This window comes from Podarcis erhardii, assembly GCF_964252035.2.
Source record: "Podarcis erhardii genome assembly, chromosome: 2".
Lineage (NCBI taxonomy): Eukaryota > Metazoa > Chordata > Lepidosauria > Squamata > Lacertidae > Podarcis > Podarcis erhardii.
In genome coordinates, this window is record NC_138498.1 from 93185300 (window position 1) to 93208167 (window position 22868).

At 44.0% G+C, this 22868-nt stretch overlaps 2 protein-coding genes across 10 annotated transcripts in view; one reads left to right on the plus strand and one right to left on the minus strand.

Annotated features, from left to right (window-relative positions):
* The window catches only part of LOC309337273 (uncharacterized protein), a 132738-nt gene that overhangs the window by 64293 nt on the left and 45577 nt on the right, over positions 1-22868 (plus strand). The gene's annotated exons all lie outside the window — the stretch shown is intronic.
* The window catches only part of ITPR1 (inositol 1,4,5-trisphosphate receptor type 1), a 215470-nt gene that overhangs the window by 43321 nt on the left and 149281 nt on the right, over positions 1-22868 (minus strand). For all 8 annotated transcript variants that reach the window (XM_081852239.1, XM_081852234.1, XM_081852236.1 and 5 more), the window contains 7 exons: positions 10034-10214; positions 8625-8881; positions 6046-6246; positions 4834-4944; positions 3094-3189; positions 1737-1859; positions 1141-1245 (listed from right to left, as the gene is read on the minus strand). In XM_081852239.1, the coding sequence (XP_081708365.1) occupies positions 1141-1245; positions 1737-1859; positions 3094-3189; positions 4834-4944; positions 6046-6246; positions 8625-8881; positions 10034-10214 (1074 nt within the window). The remainder of the gene's footprint in view (positions 1-1140; positions 1246-1736; positions 1860-3093; positions 3190-4833; positions 4945-6045; positions 6247-8624; positions 8882-10033; positions 10215-22868) is intronic.

Here is a 22868-nt window from a genome sequence, read left to right on the forward strand (position 1 = left end):
CATTGACAGCTTAGCGGATTAGCGCTATTAGCGGTTTAGCGGCTTTTAGCGGATCAGCTGATAAGCGGCTTATCAGCGGATCAGCTGATAAGTGGCTTAGGGCTTAGGAAAAGGGGGGGAGGGGAAAAACTCCGCAGGAACTCGCAAGACATTTTCGTCTTGCGAAGCAAGCCCATAGGGAAATTCGTTTTGCGAAGCGCCTCCAAAACGGAAAACCCTTTCGTCTAGCGGGTTTTCCGTCTTGCGAGGCGTTCGTCTTGCGGGGCACCACTGTAATGGTTATTTGGTGTCCTGAAAGCTAAGGACCTTTCTCTCTCTGTTTTTGAATGATACTCTCATCAGAGCTTAGAAGAATGAAAACATCCGTAAAAAACAGGTTTTCATTTGGAATTTCTAAAAACAGAAGAACAGATACGAGAAGTTGAAACACTGTGCCATGTCTCTCATTAGCAGTGCTTTTTTTAAAATATGAGGTGCCTATACTCACATGGATACCAGGACAAAATGATTGCAATGACAGTGGGGGTGGGGTGGGGGAAGGTGACAGATCTCTGTCCTGGTGAGTACAATCACAAAGAAGGACTGCTCATTGGGATCTGAGATAGGGCAACAGTTCTGCTGGGATACAGTTGGTTCTGATATTCATTCAGTATTTGCAAATATAGCAAATGTCTTCAACACTCACCCCTCAGTGAACAGTGTACACCCAGAACAAATCAAGCCAAACAGTCCTTCCCCTGCTTAAGTGGGGGATATGTCAAAGTATGAAATTTTGTCCGTATATCTCTACTACAATTACACAGAGCTATGTAGCTAAGATCCACGTGGCTAATCTGTCTTGTCTAAAGCTTGCCACAAGCACCATTTTTTAAATTTAAAAAATGTTTGATTTAGAAAAGAATTGGCAAACTCAATTAAATTCAAAAGAGGATGGAATATAAGCCAGTTTAGAACATATTGGATAGCATTGCATTTGCTATAATATTCCATAGGTGCAAGTTGTTTTTGATGTAGTACATCTGCATTGTTTGCACAGGACACTTCTGCTGGTGTTCCCGCCTAATTTTAAAACAATTTCTTGGTTTATCTTTCCTTGGACTGGCACAGCAAATATTACCCAGAATTTCCTGTAGCCTTTACCTCAATCTGAGCTGTGTGCTTAGCATAGAATTCCAAAGCTTCATCTCCATCAATTTGACCTCCAGGCTTCAACATGTTCTGCAACTCTTTGTTATGACGAGCGAGCTAAAATAAATGAATAGTACATTTGGTGATAGTGGCCTGCATCTCAATGAAAATGTACTTGCATTTTCTTTGTACTCTTCCAGGTGCTGGCTGGTCAGGGTAACTGAAAATAAATTTTTTTCCTGAAGTGGCCTAAAGCTGTTTTGAACCTGTGCTCCGTAAGTTACAGATGTAGCATTTCAGTGGTAAACCAGAAATTTAGGACAAACAGCACCAATGGGAGGCACCAGTCTGTGAAACTTTATGCAACATTTCTGCCAGTGGAATGAATCTATGCTGACCTCATTACTCTCCTGGTCATTTGTGTACGAAAACATGATCAGCATGCAGAATCAGAACATCTGGGCTGTCCCAACAGAGATCAGATTTCCTGAATCTGTGCACTTGAGCCCAAATGATAGGTTACACATGGCCATGCCTATATTTGGGTATAGGGCCCTGCTACTCGTAGAATGTGCCACGAAATTCTCCTTGCATAAATGCAATTGTACCTGATGGGCTAATATGTAAATATTATGCCCCACATTTCTAGGAGATGCAGCAAGATCTTCACCATTCTCTCCATCCTCAAACTCAACTTCACCTTGCAGATAAGCCTTCTTAATCACTTCAACCTGGGGAGAAAAGATAAATACAACACTCAAAACTGTGGTGTTGGTGGTGGTGTGAGAGACAGAAATACCAAGGCCAAAGCCAAAACATACTGCCAGTGGACGACTCCTCTAAAGGAATTTCACATTTATTGCTCCCTCCCTCCCTCCTGAAATAGAGGTCTCCATTTCAAGTTATAAAAAGGTTGGTTTTTCCGTTTTGTTTTGTCTTTAAAGCAGCTGGTATTTGCTGTCAAATTGAGTCTACATTACAAATCACTTGACTCAGTGGAATAGGAGCCAAAATAAAGACTGAAACTTTATCCCCAGCTCACCCCTTTGTTGCTGGATAATAAATACATTGCATCACACACCCGTCTCGGACTACTGCCATAACCAAGGCACAATGTGGCGAGTTTATAGACTTTCGGCCCTGCACTTTGGAATCCCAGGCTTGACGTTTTGCTGTTTATTAATGCTGGATGGAACAAAACGCTTAGAAACTGTTAAATGGCTTTTGTCTCAACTCGTCAAATTGATATCTAGTTGTGATAGATTATTTGAATCCAAACACTGTCACCCCTCATCAACACAGGATGTTTTCATATGGGTGTTGATGGATCAGTGCACTTCACGCTTGCAAGGTTTTCATTTCTTTTTTACAGCGTTGCCAACTACCCATTTGTGATATCTCAATGAGTCACTTGCAAATTAAGCAGCCATACTACTATACAGATGATTAGCAGTTACATCAAAATAAATCTGAGGGTGCAGAGAGGACCGTCATGGAACCTCAGATGTTTTCCCTCCCTCTGCTATCTGATCTTCAAAGAAGCAGGCGGAGTGGACCACCATAGCTTTCCAGGCTGCCAAGAGCTACTGAGCTCTTAGCCCCAAGTTGCGCAGGAGATAATTTCACAGGAATTTGTCAGAAGAGAACTGTACAACAATGCTTCTCAAATCCTTATAGGCTCTGATGCTGCACAAACAGTGCTTTCTGGATGCACCCTTTTACTTTTTAATCTCACTTGGAAAAATTAATTTCCCCATCCTCAACTGACCCGTGTGCTTATGAACTCCCCCAACATCTTTGCAGTCCACTTCAAGAGTTCAGTGAGTGGAAGTAATTACTTTACTTAGATCCTGAACTTAGTATGAACTTAGCCACCCAACCAGCAGCAAGATTATTGCATACTGCCAAATTCGCCTTTGCCACCACAACCCCTGAAAATCTGGAGGCATATCCTTGGAAACGTACCAATTCTTTGGGTCTCATATTATACAGGATCCTTTCTGCGTTCTCACTGTCGTGCCTACTTTCCATTATTGCCAAGAGTAACTTAGAGGCATTGTTCTGGTAAAAGTCAAAGAAAGATATCTGATGAATAGTTGAATGTGTTATAAAAAACTGAAAGAAGTAAAAAAGACAACCCACAGATCAATGTGACTATTTCCAGCTGCATAAACCTGTCAAAGTAACGAAGATGAGCAAATGTGAAAGACCGCAAGGTATCATAAAGTTGAAATCTAACACGATTTCTACTAAGAAGCAATGATGTCATTTAGATACATAAATACAATGAAAGTAGGTTTCAGGCAACACACAAAAGATAGCTGCATCTTTTCTCCTTTTAAACTGTGAAGTCAAGTGTCTATCAGTTTGGAAGCAGAACAGGACCACTATAAACAATTAGGTGATGGGGTTTTTTGTGTTGTTGTTTTTTTTGCATTTGGGGCACTCCCTAAATATGCGGAAGTATAGATATTTATACATTAAAAGATTTTTAAAAACAAAACAAAACAAAAACAACCTATCTGTTAACCTGTGAGCTGACAGAATACTGATGGCAGCTGAGCTTGAAAGGGGAAAAATATAAAGAACCGCAAATTGGTTGAAATCAGGTGAGACTGTGTATACATTACCACCTTAGGACACAGTGAGGTAGCTTTCTCCCTACTGCATTTCAAGTCACAATTGAACTTTGCTGTACACATCAGTATGCTTTGGTATATATCCATGCCACCCACTGCCTGTCTGTTTCAGTGGGCACAGGTGTTTTCCATGGTGTAAGTTGCCTGCTTGGTTTCCTGATATGGTTTCAAATCAGACTGAAGCTGGATTTCTTTTGGGGGCAGGGAGAGAATACATCAAACCACAGTATTTCACAAGAAACTACAGGATCACTCTACACCTCCTGTAATATTGGGTATGCACAGCACACTGCAACACTGTGTACTAGACACAGATGGTAGTTGACCCATCTCCAATATAGTGTGAGGGGACTCAATGGGACTTTTTCCTTTCCTATCGTCTTGCTTCTCCCAACTGCAATTAGCACTGGAAGTCTCCCCTATGTTAAGTTCTGTATATAAAAATTATGTTAAATTCACAATGCAGAAGTCGATGCTGGAAGCAAGATCAGCAACTATGTCCAGCAATTGTGCACTAACGCAGAGTAGAGGCTCCACTGATTTAATTGCAACTCAAAGTTGAGCCTAACCAATGGATCAGGATCAGCACTGGATGGCTTGCCCAAAGTAGCTATTGATCAATAGATGACTGGCTCCTGTTCCCTCAACGTCTATCTTCTGCCTTAAATTGCAGGACAGCTGTGCATAAGACCACCTGATGGTTTCTGTCACAGGACTGGTTATGTATACAGCTCTGATCACATGTCCTAAGCCCCTTAACAGGCTGAAATAATTTTGCAAGTTACAGTATCATAGCTAAGTAATTGTACTTAGTTCTCTTTGAAACTCAGGTTTTGAATGTATGAAATACATTCCATATATTAAATTAAGAACAGGCAAGCAGCTTGAAATAAAATATTATGAAGTCTTTATTTTAAAATGATTTTTTTAAAGAAAAAAACCCCATGTGATAGCAAACTGCCCAGGGCACTCAAGGAGCCTGCTAGAATTATCAAGATCTGGATAGAAGCTTTTGCTTCTTCATTGTGATACTACCGTCCATCTTCAGAGTTGAGTATCCACTTGCCTTCAGTTCTAATACTAGATCCATCCGCTTCTTTCCTAGAGGGTTGATATCATTGAGAATTAATGCTGTAATTATATCTATACCATTGGACTCATGCGTCGCGATGCAGTTCTGCACAGGGGAGAAAGAAACGTAAAAAGAAGAAACCTTTTTTAAGTGGCTAACCAGAAAACATAACCTTTCTTCCCAAAGGCCTGTTAAGTCTCTCTCTGCCCACCACTCCCATGAAGAGTTCCATAGGGAAGAATTCAACTAAATTATTACACTAATGCAAAGGAATTTCTTCCCTTTCCACTCCATGTGTGTATCCCATGTTGTTCCAAAACCTCCTCAAGAAAGTTGGAGAAAACCCCAGAATAGATTGAGCCGGGGAGAGGGGAACAGGGGCAGGAGGAGGGGAAAGTGTCCCATTGCGCAAAGAGAAATCAAAATGCTCACAGAGCATTCTACTTAATGCTACTTTCATTGCAGCCCATAGTAAGCTAAACTACTGGGCTTCCCTTTTGTTAAAAGTAAAGTTAAAGGTAAAGGTAAAGGACCCCTGACATTTAAGTCCAGTCGTGAACAACTCTGGGATTGCAGCGCTCATCTTGCTCTATAGGCCAAGAGAGACGGCGTTTGTCCGCAGACAGCTTCTGGGTCATGTGGCCAGCATGACTAAGCCACTTCTGGTGAACCAGAGCAGCGCACGGAAACGCTGTATACCTTCCCGCCGGAGCTGTGCCTATTTATCTACTTGCACTTGACGTGCTTTCGAACTGCTAGGTGGGCAGGAGCTGGGACCGAACAACAGGAGCTCACCCCGTCGTGGGGATTCGAACCACCAACCTTCTGATCAGCAAGGCCTAGGCTCTGTGGTTTAGACCACAGCGCCACCCGCGTCCCTTTTGTTACCTTACTACAAATCCAACTATTCTTTATTTGCACTAAGGCATTTTCAGAATCTCATGCTGAGACCAGCTATTCGCCTGCACTAAGAAAGAGTTGGGGGTTCTCACTGATGAGGATGCTCTGTTCTAGACTTCTCATTTCTGATTTCTTTGGGGTGTTGTAGTTAAGCAGCACATTTTGGAACAATTGGTGGTATGGGAATGGATGCCCCTTTGAGGTCCCTTCCAAGAGTTCTGTGATAAGTTCTTAGGGTTCCAAATTGTACATGAGATTCCCAATTTTGCGACCACGTCACGTTTTCTACTGCAATAACTAGATTACCTGGTTTTCATGGCATGGTCCCTGGCAGTACTCAGTCAAACTTTCCAGTGTCTGGTTGATCAATGCTACATTTTTCTCATTAATGTACAGCCCAAGAAGTCCAAGTCCTCCAGTTGTGCTTCCACAGATACAGTCCAGAAACTGCAGAGTCTCACACACTAAGTTGTAATTTGTCTTGTTGTTTTGACAACGCAGGAAATTCTATAGATGAATATGAAATAATGGAGAGGGGAAAGTTCAGTTTCATTTTTGAACATTGATGCTGGTCAAAAGAAATCAAAATGTGCTATTTTTTTGCAACAGATTCCCACAGTTTTCCATTCACACATCACTTTCTAAAAGCAATAATGAACATGATCTGAGTGTGATCTAAGCCTCTCAACACACCCATAGATAAATATTTAGGGCTTTTGACTTTTGTAATGTTTTGCAAGTGCCTATAGGTCAATTACACTCATTTCACTCTCCTCAAAACTTTCCTTTTAGTTAGTTGTCTTTGATCTATAAAGAGCAACAAGTTTTCATTCCACCCACTCAAAGTTCCTGCAGATTACAGCTAGTTAGAAATTCCCTCTTTGAGCTTAATTCTTTTATTTTCCCCTCATGCTTGCTAAGTATCTTTGTTCCTAAGTTAGCATCTGGGGCAAGCATTTTTGGACACGTGCCAAGGCTCACTGCCAACCCCAGAGGCTTGTTCTTCTACTATTCTGCCCCTTATGAAATCTTGTCACATGTCTGCCTATGACATGGGGAGACAGATGAAATTACGCTGGTATCTGGGATAGGGGAAGATAAGACAAGCAAGCTTGAAGATGGAAAGAGAGATCAGACATCTTTATGCTATTCACTTATCCCCTTCCAGCAGTGGAAGTCTGAGGGCAATGTTTCTTGCCCATTGCTTTAGCTGCCATTTAATGCCCTGTTGGTAACTGGAAAGCATTTGATCCTGGATGAGCGGGATAACTGGGTGTGCAACAATGAGATCCTGATTTAGTCCACCACATCTAAGGGAGGCATTCACTATATTTGGGTTATATTCAACAGTGTCTTGTTCATGGAGGGCTCTCTGATAAAAGGGGAAACTCCCATGAATGGAAGCAGAGAGCTGGCTGGTTTTTTGGCTGACCGCAGCCTTCAGTCTTTAGCCACCATCACTCCGCCCAAAAAATCTGTTCCAGAGGGTTAGAAAAACCATCCAGAAAAGCATGAGATGGGTGTGTGAGGGTATATTTTTTAAAATTGCCTTCTTCCCTGTTCCATGCACTGAAGCCTCTACTGAATCAAGCCTTCAGCGAATGTAGGAACACATCTGGCTACAACCCATCATCACCAGCAGCCTAAATTTGATGAGGGTCTATTAGGATCCCACTTCCCTTGCTAGGTATTCTATCAGTCACTCACTTTTGAGTGTATGCACCTGGTTTTGTGTGCCTGCCTCCCTGCCTGAGTCTTGTCACTGGGGTGGACCCCAGGTGGTTAAGAATGTGGCCACCAGGATACTGGCCAGGGAAGGCTGCAAGGAAGAACACAGTGTCACTTCTGAAGCAATTTCATGCTCCTCATTTTAAGGAGCTGTTTTTGATCTTTATGATTTTATCTGATTTGGGTCCAGGGTGTCTTTAAAATCTCCTGCTTCGTATGAATCCATTCATAGTGTTTTAGGCTTGAAACTATAAATGACCCAGCTCATGCCTGTAAGATTTGTTTGAGATGCTTTGCTTATAGCTTTTGGCAATGGAAAATATGTCCTGGGCCATCTCACCATTGCGTGTTTCAAAGTAGTCTCGAAGACTGTGGAGCTTCAAAGAAAACATATTGTCAGGTTTTCAGTTCATTGGTTAGACCTGGAACCTTTAACACGCCTAATGCAGAACAAACAGCCCATCTATTGTTAAGCACTGTGAAATTATCACAATCAAAACGGCCTCACAGATAAAACAGTGCTGTAGACAGACCTATCTTCTTGGATCAAAGTAAACCGCACCGAATCAAGATGATCAGGGATAATCTTTAGAGGGAAGCTACATGAATCAACCCTCTTCATGGATCACTGCCTTGTTGTGGTGAAGGGGCTTGAATAACGAGCTATGCCATGCAGGGCCACCCAAGATGGACAGGTCATAGCCAAGAGTTGTGATCCACCTGGAGAAGGAACTGGCAAACCACTCCAGTATTTTGCCAAGAAAACTCCATGGACATAAAAAAAGAAGAAGCTTTGAGAAGAAAGTCAAGAGTTTCCAAGGCATGCTGTGGTTCATGGGGTCAGGGAGAGTCGAACACGACTAAGACGACTAAACAACAACAACATGAATCAACATCTCCCCATGCTTCCTCACCTCTAGCAGGTTTCCACTCAGGAAGGGAAAGTTTTGATATCACATGGGCTTCAGTTCCAAGCTACCACACTCCATCAGAGAAACACTTTGCTCCTCAATGAGCTGGCAACAACATGTCTTGGGAAGGAACTGCTGTTCATTTAGGGGTAAAGTATGCCCTCAGCTCAAGTCTGCTTTTCTACTGAGAGGATGGCAGAAAACCTTTTTTTGTAGAGCTGAGCCTGAGGATGCTGCATAGCCTACCTGCAGGTCCCGGTTGTGGTTTTCACACAGCAGCTGCAAAAACCGCAAGATGGGCTGCATTATTGTGATAACAGGACTCATCTCCAGTTCGTCTTTGTTTTTTTCTGCTGCAGACTGTGCGCCATCTGCAGCTGAATAATGGTCGTCGGGATCAGCTTCCCTCCTGTAAGTGTTGTATGCCTTCCTTGTAGCAGCAGAGGCTTCAACCAACTGATCTCGCACCTCCTCTGTTATTTGGGTCATGGGTTCTCTCAAAGCTACAGAACACAGAGACAAAGGTCCATTAGCAACAACAACCAAGCAGACTCAATTCAACATTTTCCAGCATGTTGACACATCTACCTTTGTAGTAAGTCTTATCCAAATTAATGCCGCAAGTTTTACTGAGACAGCCTGATTTGGTTTATACTACCACACAAGACACAGCAATATCCTTTCTGTAAATGTGAAGGCTGTTCCCTAAAGAATAGATAAGCATCCACCATTACAGTACAGGAATCAAATGAGATTTAGGGGCGGGGGGAAGGATTTGAGAAGTTTTATGGGGAAGCTCCAAAGTTCAATTTTTGCAATCTCCATGTAGTGCTGGGACATACTGTGTATACAATACTGAGCTAGATGGACTTTGGTCTGTGTCCCTATGATCCTGTCATACTCATGTCCATGCTATTCCCCCTGCCCAACCCTGAATGCTTGCATCTGGTGCCTAAGTACATGCTGCAGGGTTACTGATAATGCAAATAGGTTCTTCAGATATTGCAAACGAGACACTAGCAGCAGGGCGTTCTAACAAGTATTGAATTTTCAGTAGTGAGGGTAAATCCTGATTAAATAGGAGGTAATGCAAGAATATGTGCTGGCATTTTGATGCCAACTGACACTGACAAATCTCATATATGAGGGGCACCAACCCCACAACAGAACACCTGACCGTAGGCATGTAAAGTGCCACTAGGAAGCAACCTTTTCTGTTTCTTCCAGTGTCATGTTATTGACAATAAACAGTATGTACTGATGCATCAGACATGTACGTTATAATGATTCCAAAGGAAAAGAGACGTTTGAGAGTGCAAGTGCCCATCTCAATCCCTCTCTTATTACAAACGGAGAATATGGGACGTCTGTTTTTAGCTACAGAATCCTAGACCTATTGCACGCAGAGCAGAGTGTTAAAAACAAGGATTAAGCAACATGTCAAGCTACTCAAGCTGGCTGGCCCATTAATGCTAAAAATACCTGTCACCACCACAGCAACTGCCACATCCCAAATGGATGGAGGAGGAAAGCAGTGCCATGGTAGGGCTGAATTTTTAACTTCCATGTCGTGGACCAGAACCTCTGGATCAATAAAAGACTTCACTGAAGGGTTTGATTTTCATATCCTTCTTTAAGGAACACTGGAGAATTACCTCTTTTCCTGGCTGGTACATCTCTGTCCGAGTCATCATCTTTCTTTTTATTTCCTAAATCACTGGTGTTAACTGTGACTGTAGCCTTGATCTCTTGCTGAGCCACTTTCATGCGGTCATAAAAAACTTTGAAGAATTTTTCTGACTTTTTATCTTCCGTTAGTCGGCAGAAGAATGAGTGCTACAGAAACAAGAGAGATGCAGAACACCTTAAATGGTAAAACCCAGTATCAATGGCACATAGATACCATGTAGTGAACCCCACAGTCACTGACTGAGCTTCTGTTAATGAAATAAAGCAAGTGAAGGCCCCGGAGCCAAATATAGCTCTTGAAGAGTATCAAAATGCTCCCAACTGCAATATTCAGGGCAAGAAATGAGGGGATAAATGTTATGGAAATGGGTATTATTTGGAATATGCTTTGTAAGGGAGGTTTGGCCGCCACCTTTACCTCTCCTCCAAGTAATCCTCCTGTGAAACCAGCTGCTGGGCCCAGGGTCGTATGCTTATAATTGCTGGTGAAAGGGAGATATTCGAATCATGGAATACCTAGAAAACACTGCAGATCCTTCAAAGGATGTGAAATGTAAGTTTGGCTACAAAAGATTGCATTTTTAGTCACTTCTCAATACATCTGGGATTAGGGGATAGCACTTCTGGGCAGAGGGATTTTTTGTTTGTTTGTTTAGCACTTACCTTATAGAATTTGCCGGTTTGATATGATATACTACATATGATGCTTTCAGAAGGGACAGGGAATACTCTTTAAACCTGGCATGAATGCTGCTGATGCATGGGAAAGACTATTCTCTAGTCATAGTCAGACCTAACGTTAGTGTTTCACTTACATTTAGTGTTCATATCATTTCGATGTGGAGAAGTCAAATAAAGCACCATCTCCCCCAAAACTGTGTGGAATACAGATCAAAGACTGTGTGCATGGAAGAAGCTAGAGCAAGCAGCCAGGGACTACATCTGACAGCTATCTGATGAAACCAATATGCTGTTACGTAAATCAGGAACAAAGCTTAAAGCATGACTGCAGGATGAACTTGTAAGTGGGTCACCTTATGCGGGGTATTATGAAATTAGTTAGCATTCTGCAGTGGCTCATGTTGCAACAGCTTCTCCTACAGCAGACTGACACAAAGTCAGATTTATTGGAAAAGCAAATCGAAAAGAGGAAAAGAAGAGGAGGATGGCAATACATCCTCTGAGATGCAGAGAACACAAGGCTGTCCCCTGCACGGTGCCCTTTAATCACTCTCCAGAGAAATTGTGTGGCAAGGTGACTTTGAAATATGGGTAACATCATTTCCCCTTACTTTATGGAAGTATAGGCAGATAAGGCAGCTGTCACAAATACTATGTGAAGCTTTGGAAGAAGAGATTTTTGATACTAAGGACAAACAATTTATTGACTTGTTCTGCATGTGCACAGACTTCCCTGGGAATGCTGGACTGGGTGAATCTTAAGTGTGTGATTAGAAAGTCATTTCTCATATTCTTTGCACCAAAGGAGCAAAAGGGAGAGGATGCTGCAGCCATCTTCCTAAGACACATGGTCCTTTCCTGACATGCACCAATTAATTTCCAAAAATGCAGGGTAAAATGCTTAAGCTTGCCTGGAAGCCATACAGTCTTCTAGCCAAGCTAGAAGTTTCTCCCGGACCCCAGATACATACATGATAAAGGGAGGATAAAGTAATGGAAGAACTCTGCACATGTTCAGAGGTACTTTCAGATGCTCTGCAGCTGAGTCAAGTTAAGCTCCTATACTATCAGTAAGCCTCTATCAATGCAAGCACAGGCAGGCAGTAGTTTAAAGAAGCTGCCTTAAAACTGGTCCACAAATCTAATTCTAATTAGATAGATAGCAAATAAATTATATTAAATAATTACTAGACAAGAAGAAATATAAAACCTGATTAGGCTACCTACTTTATTACAAAGAATTCAAGGAGTGGAGCAACATAACAGGGTGCATTATGCAGCTGCAAAACAGAGAATCTAACTGCTAGTAAAAAGAGCTGCATACACAACCAGCCTCAAAAGTATAATGAACATGTGTTTAAAATGTCCTGGACATTTCCAAGAAGAAGACCTTCCTCAAACAAGGCAGCTGGGTACAAATACTGAGCAAACATGAACCACAGCAAACTGCATGCTATTAATTTTATTTGCTCAGAGATTATGGCTCCTTTGTCCTTATTTGGATGTTGATTTGTTTCCAGTATGCTGAATCTGGGTGGCTAGATAAAGATTTTGAAATATGTCTCCAACATTTCATGGATGAAAATAGAGACATTCTTATTTTTAACCCTAAAAATTTTAACTAATTTCATACAAAATATTAAAACACTTATGTGCTTCCCTTCCATTACACGGTGGTCACATATTATGTATTATTTCTGTAGCTGTGTTAACTTATTCTGGCTTCTAAAGCTATACCAGCATGGTCAATAAACTGACCATAACAATTTTAAAACAAAAAGATCGAAATGTTTAATCCCATCATGGATCTGGGTTAACTTGTTAGAGAACTACAACTCAAAACACAACTAGCAACCACCTACTTTCTGCAAAAAAAAAAGGAATTTTATTTATTAAATTTATATACTGCCCTTCATCCAAAGATCTCAGGGCGGTTCACAGAATAAAATACAAGATAAAACACAAGTAAACAATTAAACCAAAACAAAAGTGCAATTGTTTAATTTAAAACAATGGCTAGTAGACCATGTTTTATTTATTACTTATTTACTGCATTTATGTTCCACCTTTTTTTTCCAAGGAGCTCAAGGTGGAGTGCATGGTTTGTTCATGTCAGGGAACTGCCATCGGAAAGGCAGGTGGTGGAGGGGCTCTCAGAAGCTAGGAGAGAATTAGCAGCGGGGGAAGGTACCAGCAGGGGGAGTGCGGGAGATCAGAGAGAGAGTGAGGCGCAGGAATTGCTCAGGGAATCTTCCAGCGAAAACAGTGGAGAAGTCACAGGACCTCCTATAGGTACACCCACTCCGCGCCGGAAACTGTCGCGCCGAGAATCCAGACGACGCGTTTCCGTTAAGGAGCTTCTATGCTGGAGTCGTTTCCGTAAACGCCCACTGTCGGATTCTGCCAGCGATTAAGGGAGTCATGCTTAAGGGGCTCCGCTGTACACAGAGTCTTGAGAAACATGCCCAAGATCTGAGGGACTGAACTTTTACGCACAAGTAGCTCATAATCCCATCACAGCAATCCGCCAGTCTCCGTAAGCGCTTGTGCAAAAGGCATCATGAGCAACCCAACCGGAGCTGGAGACGCAGGAGGAGCTGGAGCGGGTCCAAGCCTGGAAGAAAGGTACAGGGTGTTGCAACTCCAGCTAGCGCTGCAAACAGCGAGGCTCGAAGAGAGGCAGGCTCAGGATGCAGACAAGGGCAAAACCACCCCACTTGCCAGGAAGGTGCCAGGGTTGGTGCAAAAGTTTGGGGGTGATCCCAGAAATTGTCAAGCCTTTAGGACTGAGATGCAATACGCCCTCAATCTGCAGTTTGATGACTTCCCAGATGAGGAATCGAGAGTGGCGTATGTCATTGGGCATCTCGAAGGTGGGGCGAAAGACTGGGTGAGGCCCCTGATGGCAGGGCACAGTGACGCTCTAAAGGACACGAGGAAATTTTTTCGCGCCATGGACCTGATGTTTTCCAGTGAGATTGAGCAGGGGGTGGTGCGCAGACAATTGATGGCGTGTAAACAGGGGAACCGCTCCGTCCGAGAGTACTGGACTGAGTTTACCATGTTGATCCATAAACAGGGGTGGGACCTGTCTGCAGACCCAATTCAAATGCTTTTCGAAGAAGGGTTATCCTCGGCGGTGAAGGATGAACTTTCCCGCGCGCCCAGGGCGGAGTCTATGGACCAATTGACTAAATCAGCGCTTGCCGTCGGAGCGCGCCAAGAGGCAAGAGCCTTGGAAAAGCGGGAAGGGAAAGGGGAACGTTGGAGTGAGTTCCGCATTCCAGAGATACCAGGGCAGCAGTTACCGACAGTAGAACCGATGGAGATTGGAACAGCGCGTGCGCACGGAGTTTCAAACGCCAACGAAGGGCGGAAGAAAGAGGGAAAGAGCGCCAAGAAGTGTTTCCTCTGCCAACAGCCAGGTCACTTTGCCAGAGTCTGCCCTCAGAGGAAGGGATGGCAAGGAATGGCGGGAGCTGTTGGGGGGGAGGAGGAGGGGGTTAAGGAGCAGGTAAAAGCCAACGCCTGGTTGCCAGCATCGGGGCACAGCAGCCAGGCCAAAGAGCAGTGAATGTGCCCAAGCCTGAACCCCCAAGACCAGCGCTTGTCGTGGAGGTGGTGCTAGAGCTACCAAACGGACATCCGCTAAAGATAAGGGCGCTATTGGACTCAGGCAGCTCCTGCAATTTTATGAGTAAGGAGTTTGCAGCGGAACACCAGATACAGACTGTTCCTTTAAGTAACCCTCTGCAGGTGACAACGATTGATGGGAGGGAGCTGTTGGGGGGAGAAGTTAACCTCCAGACTGTTCCCATGATAATGAGGGTGGCAAGACACACGGAGGTCATAGCGTTTAATGTGGCTACCCTGGGAGGAGCGCCCATCATATTGGGAATGAGCTGGCTAGCGCTGCATGACCCGCTAGTGGGATGGCACCAGAGAGTAGTCTCATTTGGGTCAGCGTATTGCCTGGCGCACTGCAAGGGAGGGGAAGCACAGGCAGAAGCCCAGGCCACGCTAGCAGGGATGGAAGTAACAGATAAAGGGGAGGTACCACGACAATATGCCGACTTGGTTAACGTCTTCAGCGAAAGAGAAGCAGACAAACTGCCCCCGCACAGACCCTTTGACTGTCAAATTAACTTACTCCCAGGAGCACAACTGCCAGTGGGCAAGCTGTATGCTATGTCAGACAGGGAGATGCAGGAGTTAAGGGAGTTCATTGACAAAAACCTCAAGCGAGGTTTCATCAGAGAGTCACGAGCGGTGGGGGGCAGCCCAGTGTTCTTTGTGGACAAAAAAAACACGGATAAACCCAGATTGGTCGTGGACTTCCGGGCCCTAAATGCAGTGTCAGAACCCGTGACTTTCCCCATGCCCAGAATCGATGACATTTTGACCCGGGTGAGGAAAGGGAAATTTTTTACCAAGCTGGACCTAAGGGGGGCGTATAACCTGATACGTATGAGAAAGGGAGACGAGTGGAAAACCACGATGTTCACACCCTTGGGGGCCTTTGAGTACCTCGTTATGCCCTTCGGTCTACAGGCGGGCTCAGCCTGTTTTCAATCATTCATGAATCACGTCCTGGGACCCTTGCTTTACAAGAACTGTGTAGCGTTCTTAGATGACGTCTTGGTGTACTCAGAGAATGAGGAGCAGCATGTGCGGGACGTAAGAGAGGTACTGAGCAGACTGCAAGCAAACCAGCTGTGGGTGAAACTGGAGAAGTGTCAGTTTCATACCAGAGAGGTGGAATTCCTGGGGTACCGGTTGTCAGACAAGGGATTGGCCATGGATCCCAGCAAGGTTCAAGCGGTACTGGAATGGAAGACACCGAAAACTAAGAAGGACGTGCAAAGGTTCCTGGGCTTCGGAAACTTCTATCGGAAGTTCATCAAGAACTTTGCCCACTTAACGGCTCCCATCACTGATTGTCTCAGCAGCAAGAAGAAATTTGTTTGGACGGAAGAGGCGCAGCGAGCGTTCGAAAGTTTAAAGAAGGCGTTTGCGTCGGAAGAACAACTTTTGCACGTGGATCTACGGCAACCAATGAGAGTGGAGACTGACGCATCAGACCGAGCGGTGGGGGCGGTGCTTCTACAGCCGGGAAAAGATACGTCGGAATGGAGACTGTGTGCCTTCTTCTCGCGGAAGTTGAACAAATCCGAGAGAAACTACACCGTGTACGACCGAGAACTACTCGCCATTCATGAAGCGTTCCGGAGATGGCGACATTTGCTGATCGGAGCGCAGCACAAGGTCCAAGTGCGGACCGACCACAAAAATCTAGAATACTGGAGAACTGCCCGAGTACTGAACCAGAGACAAGTGAGATGGGCCCAGGAGTTTTCCAAATTCCATTTTGAAATTTGCTACGTGCCGGGGAAGGAGAATGTCAGAGCGGACGCTCTCTCTCGAAAACCAGAGTCTTTGAAGGGAGAGGGAGCGCCAGAGGAGAGACATATCATTCCCGAGGACCACTGGGTGTGTGGGGCGGCATTGGTGGGGCAAAGAGAACTGGTAGAGAGAACCGAGAACGATAATTATGCCCAAGATAAACTCAGAGGACTCCGGGGAGGTGGAGAGAACACAGGGGGTTTTGAGGAAAGGAACGGAACGTTGTATTACAAGGGGGCACTGTACATACCGGAAGGGGAATTGAGGGGCAGGGTACTCAAACAATTGCACGACAGCCCCACAGCGGGGCACTTCGGGCAACACAAAACATGTGGTTGGTTACCAGGGAGTTTTGGTGGCCCAAGGTGAGGGAAGACGTACGGGAATATGTAAGGGGGTGCGACCGATGCCAACGAGCAAAAGGAGAGAGGCTGGCACCAGCGGGGTTATTGGAACCCTTACCCACACCAGAAAGGCCATGGGAGGCAGTATCCATAGATTTTATGACGGATCTGCCAAAATCCAAAGGGAAGACAGTTGTCATGGTGGTGGTAGACCTATTAACTAAGATGTGCCATTTTATAGCCTGTTCACACGCGGTCACAGCGGAAGAAACCGCCAAGTTGTTTGTAAAGCATATTTTTAGGTTGCATGGCGCCCCCTTGAGGGTGGTCTCAGGCCGGGGAAAACAATTTACTTCCAGGTTCTGGAGGAAGCTCATGAGATTACTGCACGTAGAAGTCAATTTTTCGACTGCCCGACACCCAGAAACAAATGGGCAGGCGGAAAGGGCAAACGGTATTTTACAACAATACCTGAGGTGTTATGTAAATGACAGAAAAAATGATTGGGTAGATAAGTTGGCCCTGGCAGAATTTGCCTACAACAACGCGGAGAATGTGTCCACAGGGATGAGTCCCTTCCTGGCTAATTATGGGTGTCATCCCAGGGCATTCCCAGGAGAAGGAGGGGAAAGATGGAGTGTCCCAGCAGCGGAACACTTTGTGGAAGAGATGGAAGCTATCCACAGGCAACTCCAACTCAACTTAGAGAGGGCCAAGGAAGAATACAAGAAGCAAGCAGACAGAAGCAGAAGGGAAGGTGAAACCATAAGGGTGGGGGACCGGGTGTGGCTGTCCACCCAAGGACTGCCGTTCAAGGGAGGGTGTAAGAAATTGAGACCCAAACGGCTAGGACCCTTTGAGGTCATACTACAGGTCAACCCGGTAGCATTCAAACTCAGGTTGCCCAACCACATGAAACTGCACCCAGTATTTCATAGGTCCTTACTGCCGCCGTACCGAGGAGGGCGGGAGTGGGGGGAACGTGAGAGGGAGGTCATTCAAACACCAGTCATAGAGGAAAGGGAACGCAATATGCAGATGGCAGAAATCATTGATTCCAGGTGGAAAGGGAATCAGGTGGAGTATTTGGTTGTATGGGAAGGGGAACCGGAATCGGAGGAGGTCAATGACGAGGTTCTAATAGAAGTGTTTCATCAACGGTTCCCAAGGAAACCTCAGCCCGTAGCACGGTTCGGGAGGGAACACTTCGGCACCACCGATGAAGAAGAAGAGTTCGAAGGGTTCCCAGAATCAGGGCTGGAGGAGGGAATAGACTCCGACGAGGAAGGGGACTCAGGGAGAAGAGACGGGAGTCAGTGGAGAGAAGTGTTTGAATCCTCTGACGATGAGGAGTGTTCTTTCCGGGGTTTTCCATCCTCACCGCCAGTAAAGGAGGGGGCGGGAGGGGGTGAAGGGGGCCCTGGGGGGGAGGTGGATGTCAGGGAACTGCCATCGGAAAGGCAGGTGGTGGAGGGGCTCTCAGAAGCTAGGAGAGAATTAGCAGCGGGGGAAGGTACCAGCAGGGGGAGTGCGGGAGATCAGAGAGAGAGTGAGGCGCAGGAATTGCTCAGGGAATCTTCCAGCGAAAACAGTGGAGAAGTCGCAGGACCTCCTATAGGTACACCCACTCCGCGCCGGAAACTGTCGCGCCGAGAATCCAGACGACGCGTTTCCGTTAAGGAGCTTCTATGCTGGAGTCGTTTCCGTAAACGCCCACTGTCGGATTCTGCCAGCGATTAAGGGAGTCATGCTTAAGGGGCTCCGCTGTACACAGAGTCTTGAGAAACATGCCCAAGATCTGAGGGACTGAACTTTTACGCACAAGTAGCTCATAATCCCATCACAGTTCAGTTCCGAGAAAACTTTTTTTTATGAGGCAGAACATCAGTTTGACTGTATTCAGCCTGAAATATTTAATCAGATGCTTTCTTTTGAATTGTCTTGAGCTAGCTTGCAGTAACTGGTTAACTACATCTAGATGAAAAAAAACACTGCGATAACAATATATAATTCATACTGTATGCATCCGAAAAAACTGCTTCAGTTTGGAATTTGTATCCTATTAAAATTTGTGGAAAATGCACTACTAAGACTAAGTGAAGTTATTTAAAGTGACTGAACAAATATTAGAAACTGCAACACATCAGTTCTGGAAATGACAGTTTATAGTCTTGCACACAGTAAGATCACAAGTCATTCTAGTGTTTCATGTCAGATTTTATCTGCCGAAAGAATATCGCCTTTTAGGAAACAGTGAAAGCTGTGCTGTATTTCACATACTATTGGCAGCTATATCTTTTCTCAGATTTAAATATTGTTTCATTGCATTTCACACACAAAACTGTATATCCTATAGGGCACTTGTGCTTACAGCTCACATTGGATGAAGATTGTCCTAAAGTAGCAAATTCCACCCGGGTTAATTCCTTCACGCTGTATGCTAAGAGGCAATGTTGTGCTATTTTCTAGGCGTCAACAAGAACCAAAAGTTTGAAGCACCTTTGTCCTGTGAAGTGACTAAGAAACATGAGAATGGGCCTTTCTTGTGGTGGCTCCTTGCTTATGGAATGCTCTTGCCAGGGAAGCTCGCCTGGCACCTTTGTAACATATCTTTAGGTGCCAGAAAAAAACATTCTGCTCCTCTCAGGCCTGTGGCTAATTATGCAGTCCATTGCCTTTTAAACTGTATTGTTTTTGATTACAGATAGGTAGCCGTGTTGGTCTGCCATAGTCAAAACAAAACAAATTCCTTCCAGTAGCACCTTAAAGACCAACTAAGTCAGTTCTTGGTATGAGGTTTCGTGTGCATGCACACTTCTTCAGATACACAGTGTATCTGAAGAAGTGTGCATGCACACGAAAGCTCATACCAAGAACTGACTTAGTTGGTCTTTAAGGTGCTACTGGAAGGAATTTGTTTTGTTTTGTTTTTGATTGTTACTATGCTATGTATTTTTGTGTTTTTGTAAACTGCCCTGTGATCCTGAGATGAAGGATGGTATGTAACAACAACAACAACAACAACAACAACAACAACAACAACAACAACAACTTGAAGGTAACCTTTTCTGGTTCTGGGATATTGAGGGGAGCACTAAGGTTGTGTTTCTTGCCAGACTTAAGGTTTTCAATGTTTTCTTTAGCTATCCCCCAATAAAGAGTTATGAGCTAATGTAATCATATCTTCCTTCTATATATAGAAGGGAGATCAACTGTCCAATCTTGTCCATGCATGAAAGGTCTGAGTACAGTCACCTCTATTCCTTTATTTTTCTAAAGAAGTACTGAACCATGGCATCAAACAAGTGGTTGTTTTTGCTTGCTTGCTTGCTTTTTAAAGGTTGCTAAACATCCCACTGTTATCTTGCCAGTTATGAATTAGGGTTGTCTCAGAAAAACTGCCGACAGGCAAAACTCTGGGAAACCCCTAGTAAGAAACCCCTGTGAATTTCCCCAAGGCCTCAGCAGCAGCAGCAGCAGCAGCAGCAGCAGCCGCCGCCGCCTTTTCCAATTCCAACTTGTTGAAAGTGCTTTCTAGACTTTTTGCTGAGGTCACATATTCAGCCCACCTGCTGTTCTTTGTCACCTCACACTCACTTATGCCTACATTACTACTGCCTCTCCTCCTTTTCCTCTTATTAACAAGGTCCTGACATGTCTCAACAGTGGGAAATCACAACTTCCCCATGTTTCCCTAAAGGCACTGTTTGGAGCCTCACATTTACTTCCTTTTATCTTGTTTCTGGTGCTGCATGAACCCTTCTACTTCCGACTGGTAAGTTCACCCTGGAACTTACTTGCCTTTTCCCTTCCTTCCTTCCTTCCTTCCTTCCTTCTTTCTTTTTAGAAAAAAAGAAGAAAACGTTTGAAAGAAAACTGTACAGTCCCATATGCCAGTGGTGATGGGGGATAACACTTGGGAGAACGAGTCAATGCCAGACATATGGCAAAGCCTGCTGCCATTGATTCTGCATTTTGGAGGAACCGCTGATAATCAGATGGTATTTTGTTTCACAACCAAATCATTTGCCATGAAACAAGAACTATCACATGACGTGCAGAGGTCATGAGGCATGCTTCACAAACGATGGGCATCAGTAGCTATACATGCAGCCCAAGCACACTTTCATTTCTAAACTGAATGTCTTTCTTCTGGTAGGACATTTGAGATAATGATTGTGACTGACTGCCACAGAATTTCAGAAAAGTCATAGTAATTCACATATTTGAATTCTTGCCTTTCATAGCTTTTCTCCCACCCTCCCCACTCCTGATGCCCTCCAGATGTTTTGAACTACAATTCCCATAATCCCCATCCAGCACATTAGGACTGTTGGAAATTGTAGTCCAAAGCATTTGCATGGCACCATTTTGAGGAAGGCTGCTCTGCACTCCATTTAACCAAGCAAATCTTCCTATAGACTTGTGTCTTTCCTAGTGCGCTATATATTTCATTTTTCATGCTTTTCCAGACTCAACCATCCTAGCTGCACTTTTTGGTCTAACTCAGAATATCTAAAATAATAATAATAATAATGGGGGGGGATATAACTGCTTGTTCCTTGTTCCTTGATCCTTTTCTCTTTATTTGCTCACTTTATCACCCCTATTCTGCTTTGCATAACTGCCACAAGTGCACTTCTCATTATTAAATAGCATCCTGTTGCAGCTTATGACTCGAACATTTCCTCGGTATCTGCTAATGCAAGCCATCTCCTGCTTCACCTTTATATCTTCCTATTCCTCCTCATATTTCATCAATTCCCCCATCTGGCCATTCACCACTGTCCTGTTATTTACAATGCAAAGAAGCACAGTGTAATGGAACTCATTCACATTAATTGATCCTCTTATCTAGGTCCATCAAACTGCTGCTGTTGCTAAATAATAAACATTGGTGTCCAGTTATAAGTCAAGGGTTGCATCTTAGTTGGCTGAAGCCACAAATCTGCCCTTTCAAGATTCAGGGAAGTATTGAATAGCAGATCATATGCCTTGCTGATTGATGTCTTCATTCCAAAGCACACTAGAGAACCGTAGTTTAAAAGGTGGACACTCAGCATGGACCTCTCTCTGCCGCTGCAGGTTTGCTGAACTGGTAAAGCATATTCAACTGTTCAGGGGCCAAACTTTTTTATATTAAAAAAACCTCCAACATTTCAGATGCAATGGACTAGTTAAAGGTAGCTTAAGGATTACTCTTGCATATATATGTGGCGTATCAGGTTTTGCTCAGATTTTGAAGCGTGTGCATTTGCCATACACATGGGGAACATTATCATCCCAGTTAGCTGTTAACTAGGTCTGCCCTGCAGTTACAGCTATTTATACTGTAACACACACACACACACACACACACACAGAGAGAGAGAGAGAGAGAGAGAGAGAGAGAGGGGAAACAGGAAAATTTGGATCAGGTGGTGTGGTTTTTGCTTAGACTTGATAATTAGAGGTTTGCTACTGCATAGGCTTTGCTTGTTGCAAGCTCAAGTTGTAAGAGCAGTAGGATTTATCCACATTCCTTCATAAAGAGAACAGTAATGTGATTACAGAAACATTCATTAGGAATATTTCATGCATAGGGTTTCTCACGCTTCGTCATATGCATTCCCCCCCCCCAAAAAATGTCTTTCATGGTATTTTGACCTTGAATAACTTACATGGAACATGCAATCTGAATAAATACTTTTCACATATAAGCATCCATAGGCTCTGCGCTCACAGGCACAAAACCATACACAGGGAGGTAGAGGACTACAGGGACTATGGAAGCAATCCTGCTTCTCTCCTGTATAGTCACTATATATGTCTTTAGATTCAAGACAAATCAATGAAATGCGACCTTAGGTTTCCATTAAATTTTGAAGAAAATGCGCAGAGACAAATCATAAGAGGATCTGAAAAAGGATTAGCTTGGATAAAGGGTTTCTGTAAGGGGGTGGGCATAACCTGGTCACATTAATCACTGCTAAGACCCTTTGGACATACATAAAACTTGTTTATCAAGATATGGGAGTCAGCCCTTTATGCTTTCCCTAAGATTAAGTAAGGTCAAATATTAAATTCTATTTTCAAAGCCAACAAGGCACATCAAAGATGCACTTTTCTTGGCCTGAAACCAATATATAACATATACTTAATTATTGTTAAATTCCCTTGCTCTTCTTCAAGTATCCCCCCAAAAGCAAGAAATGTTCTGGTGGCAGTCATCCTTCTCAGCCTAAAGAGGAAGCTCATTGGGGATTTCTGCTTTGTGCCTTAAGAGTTAATATAAGCTTACAATCTGGTTTTAAAATAACCAGAGAGTGTCATGGGGACATCACGTAGTCAGAGTATGAAGTTCTAATATGAATCAAACGCACAGTTCGGTTGT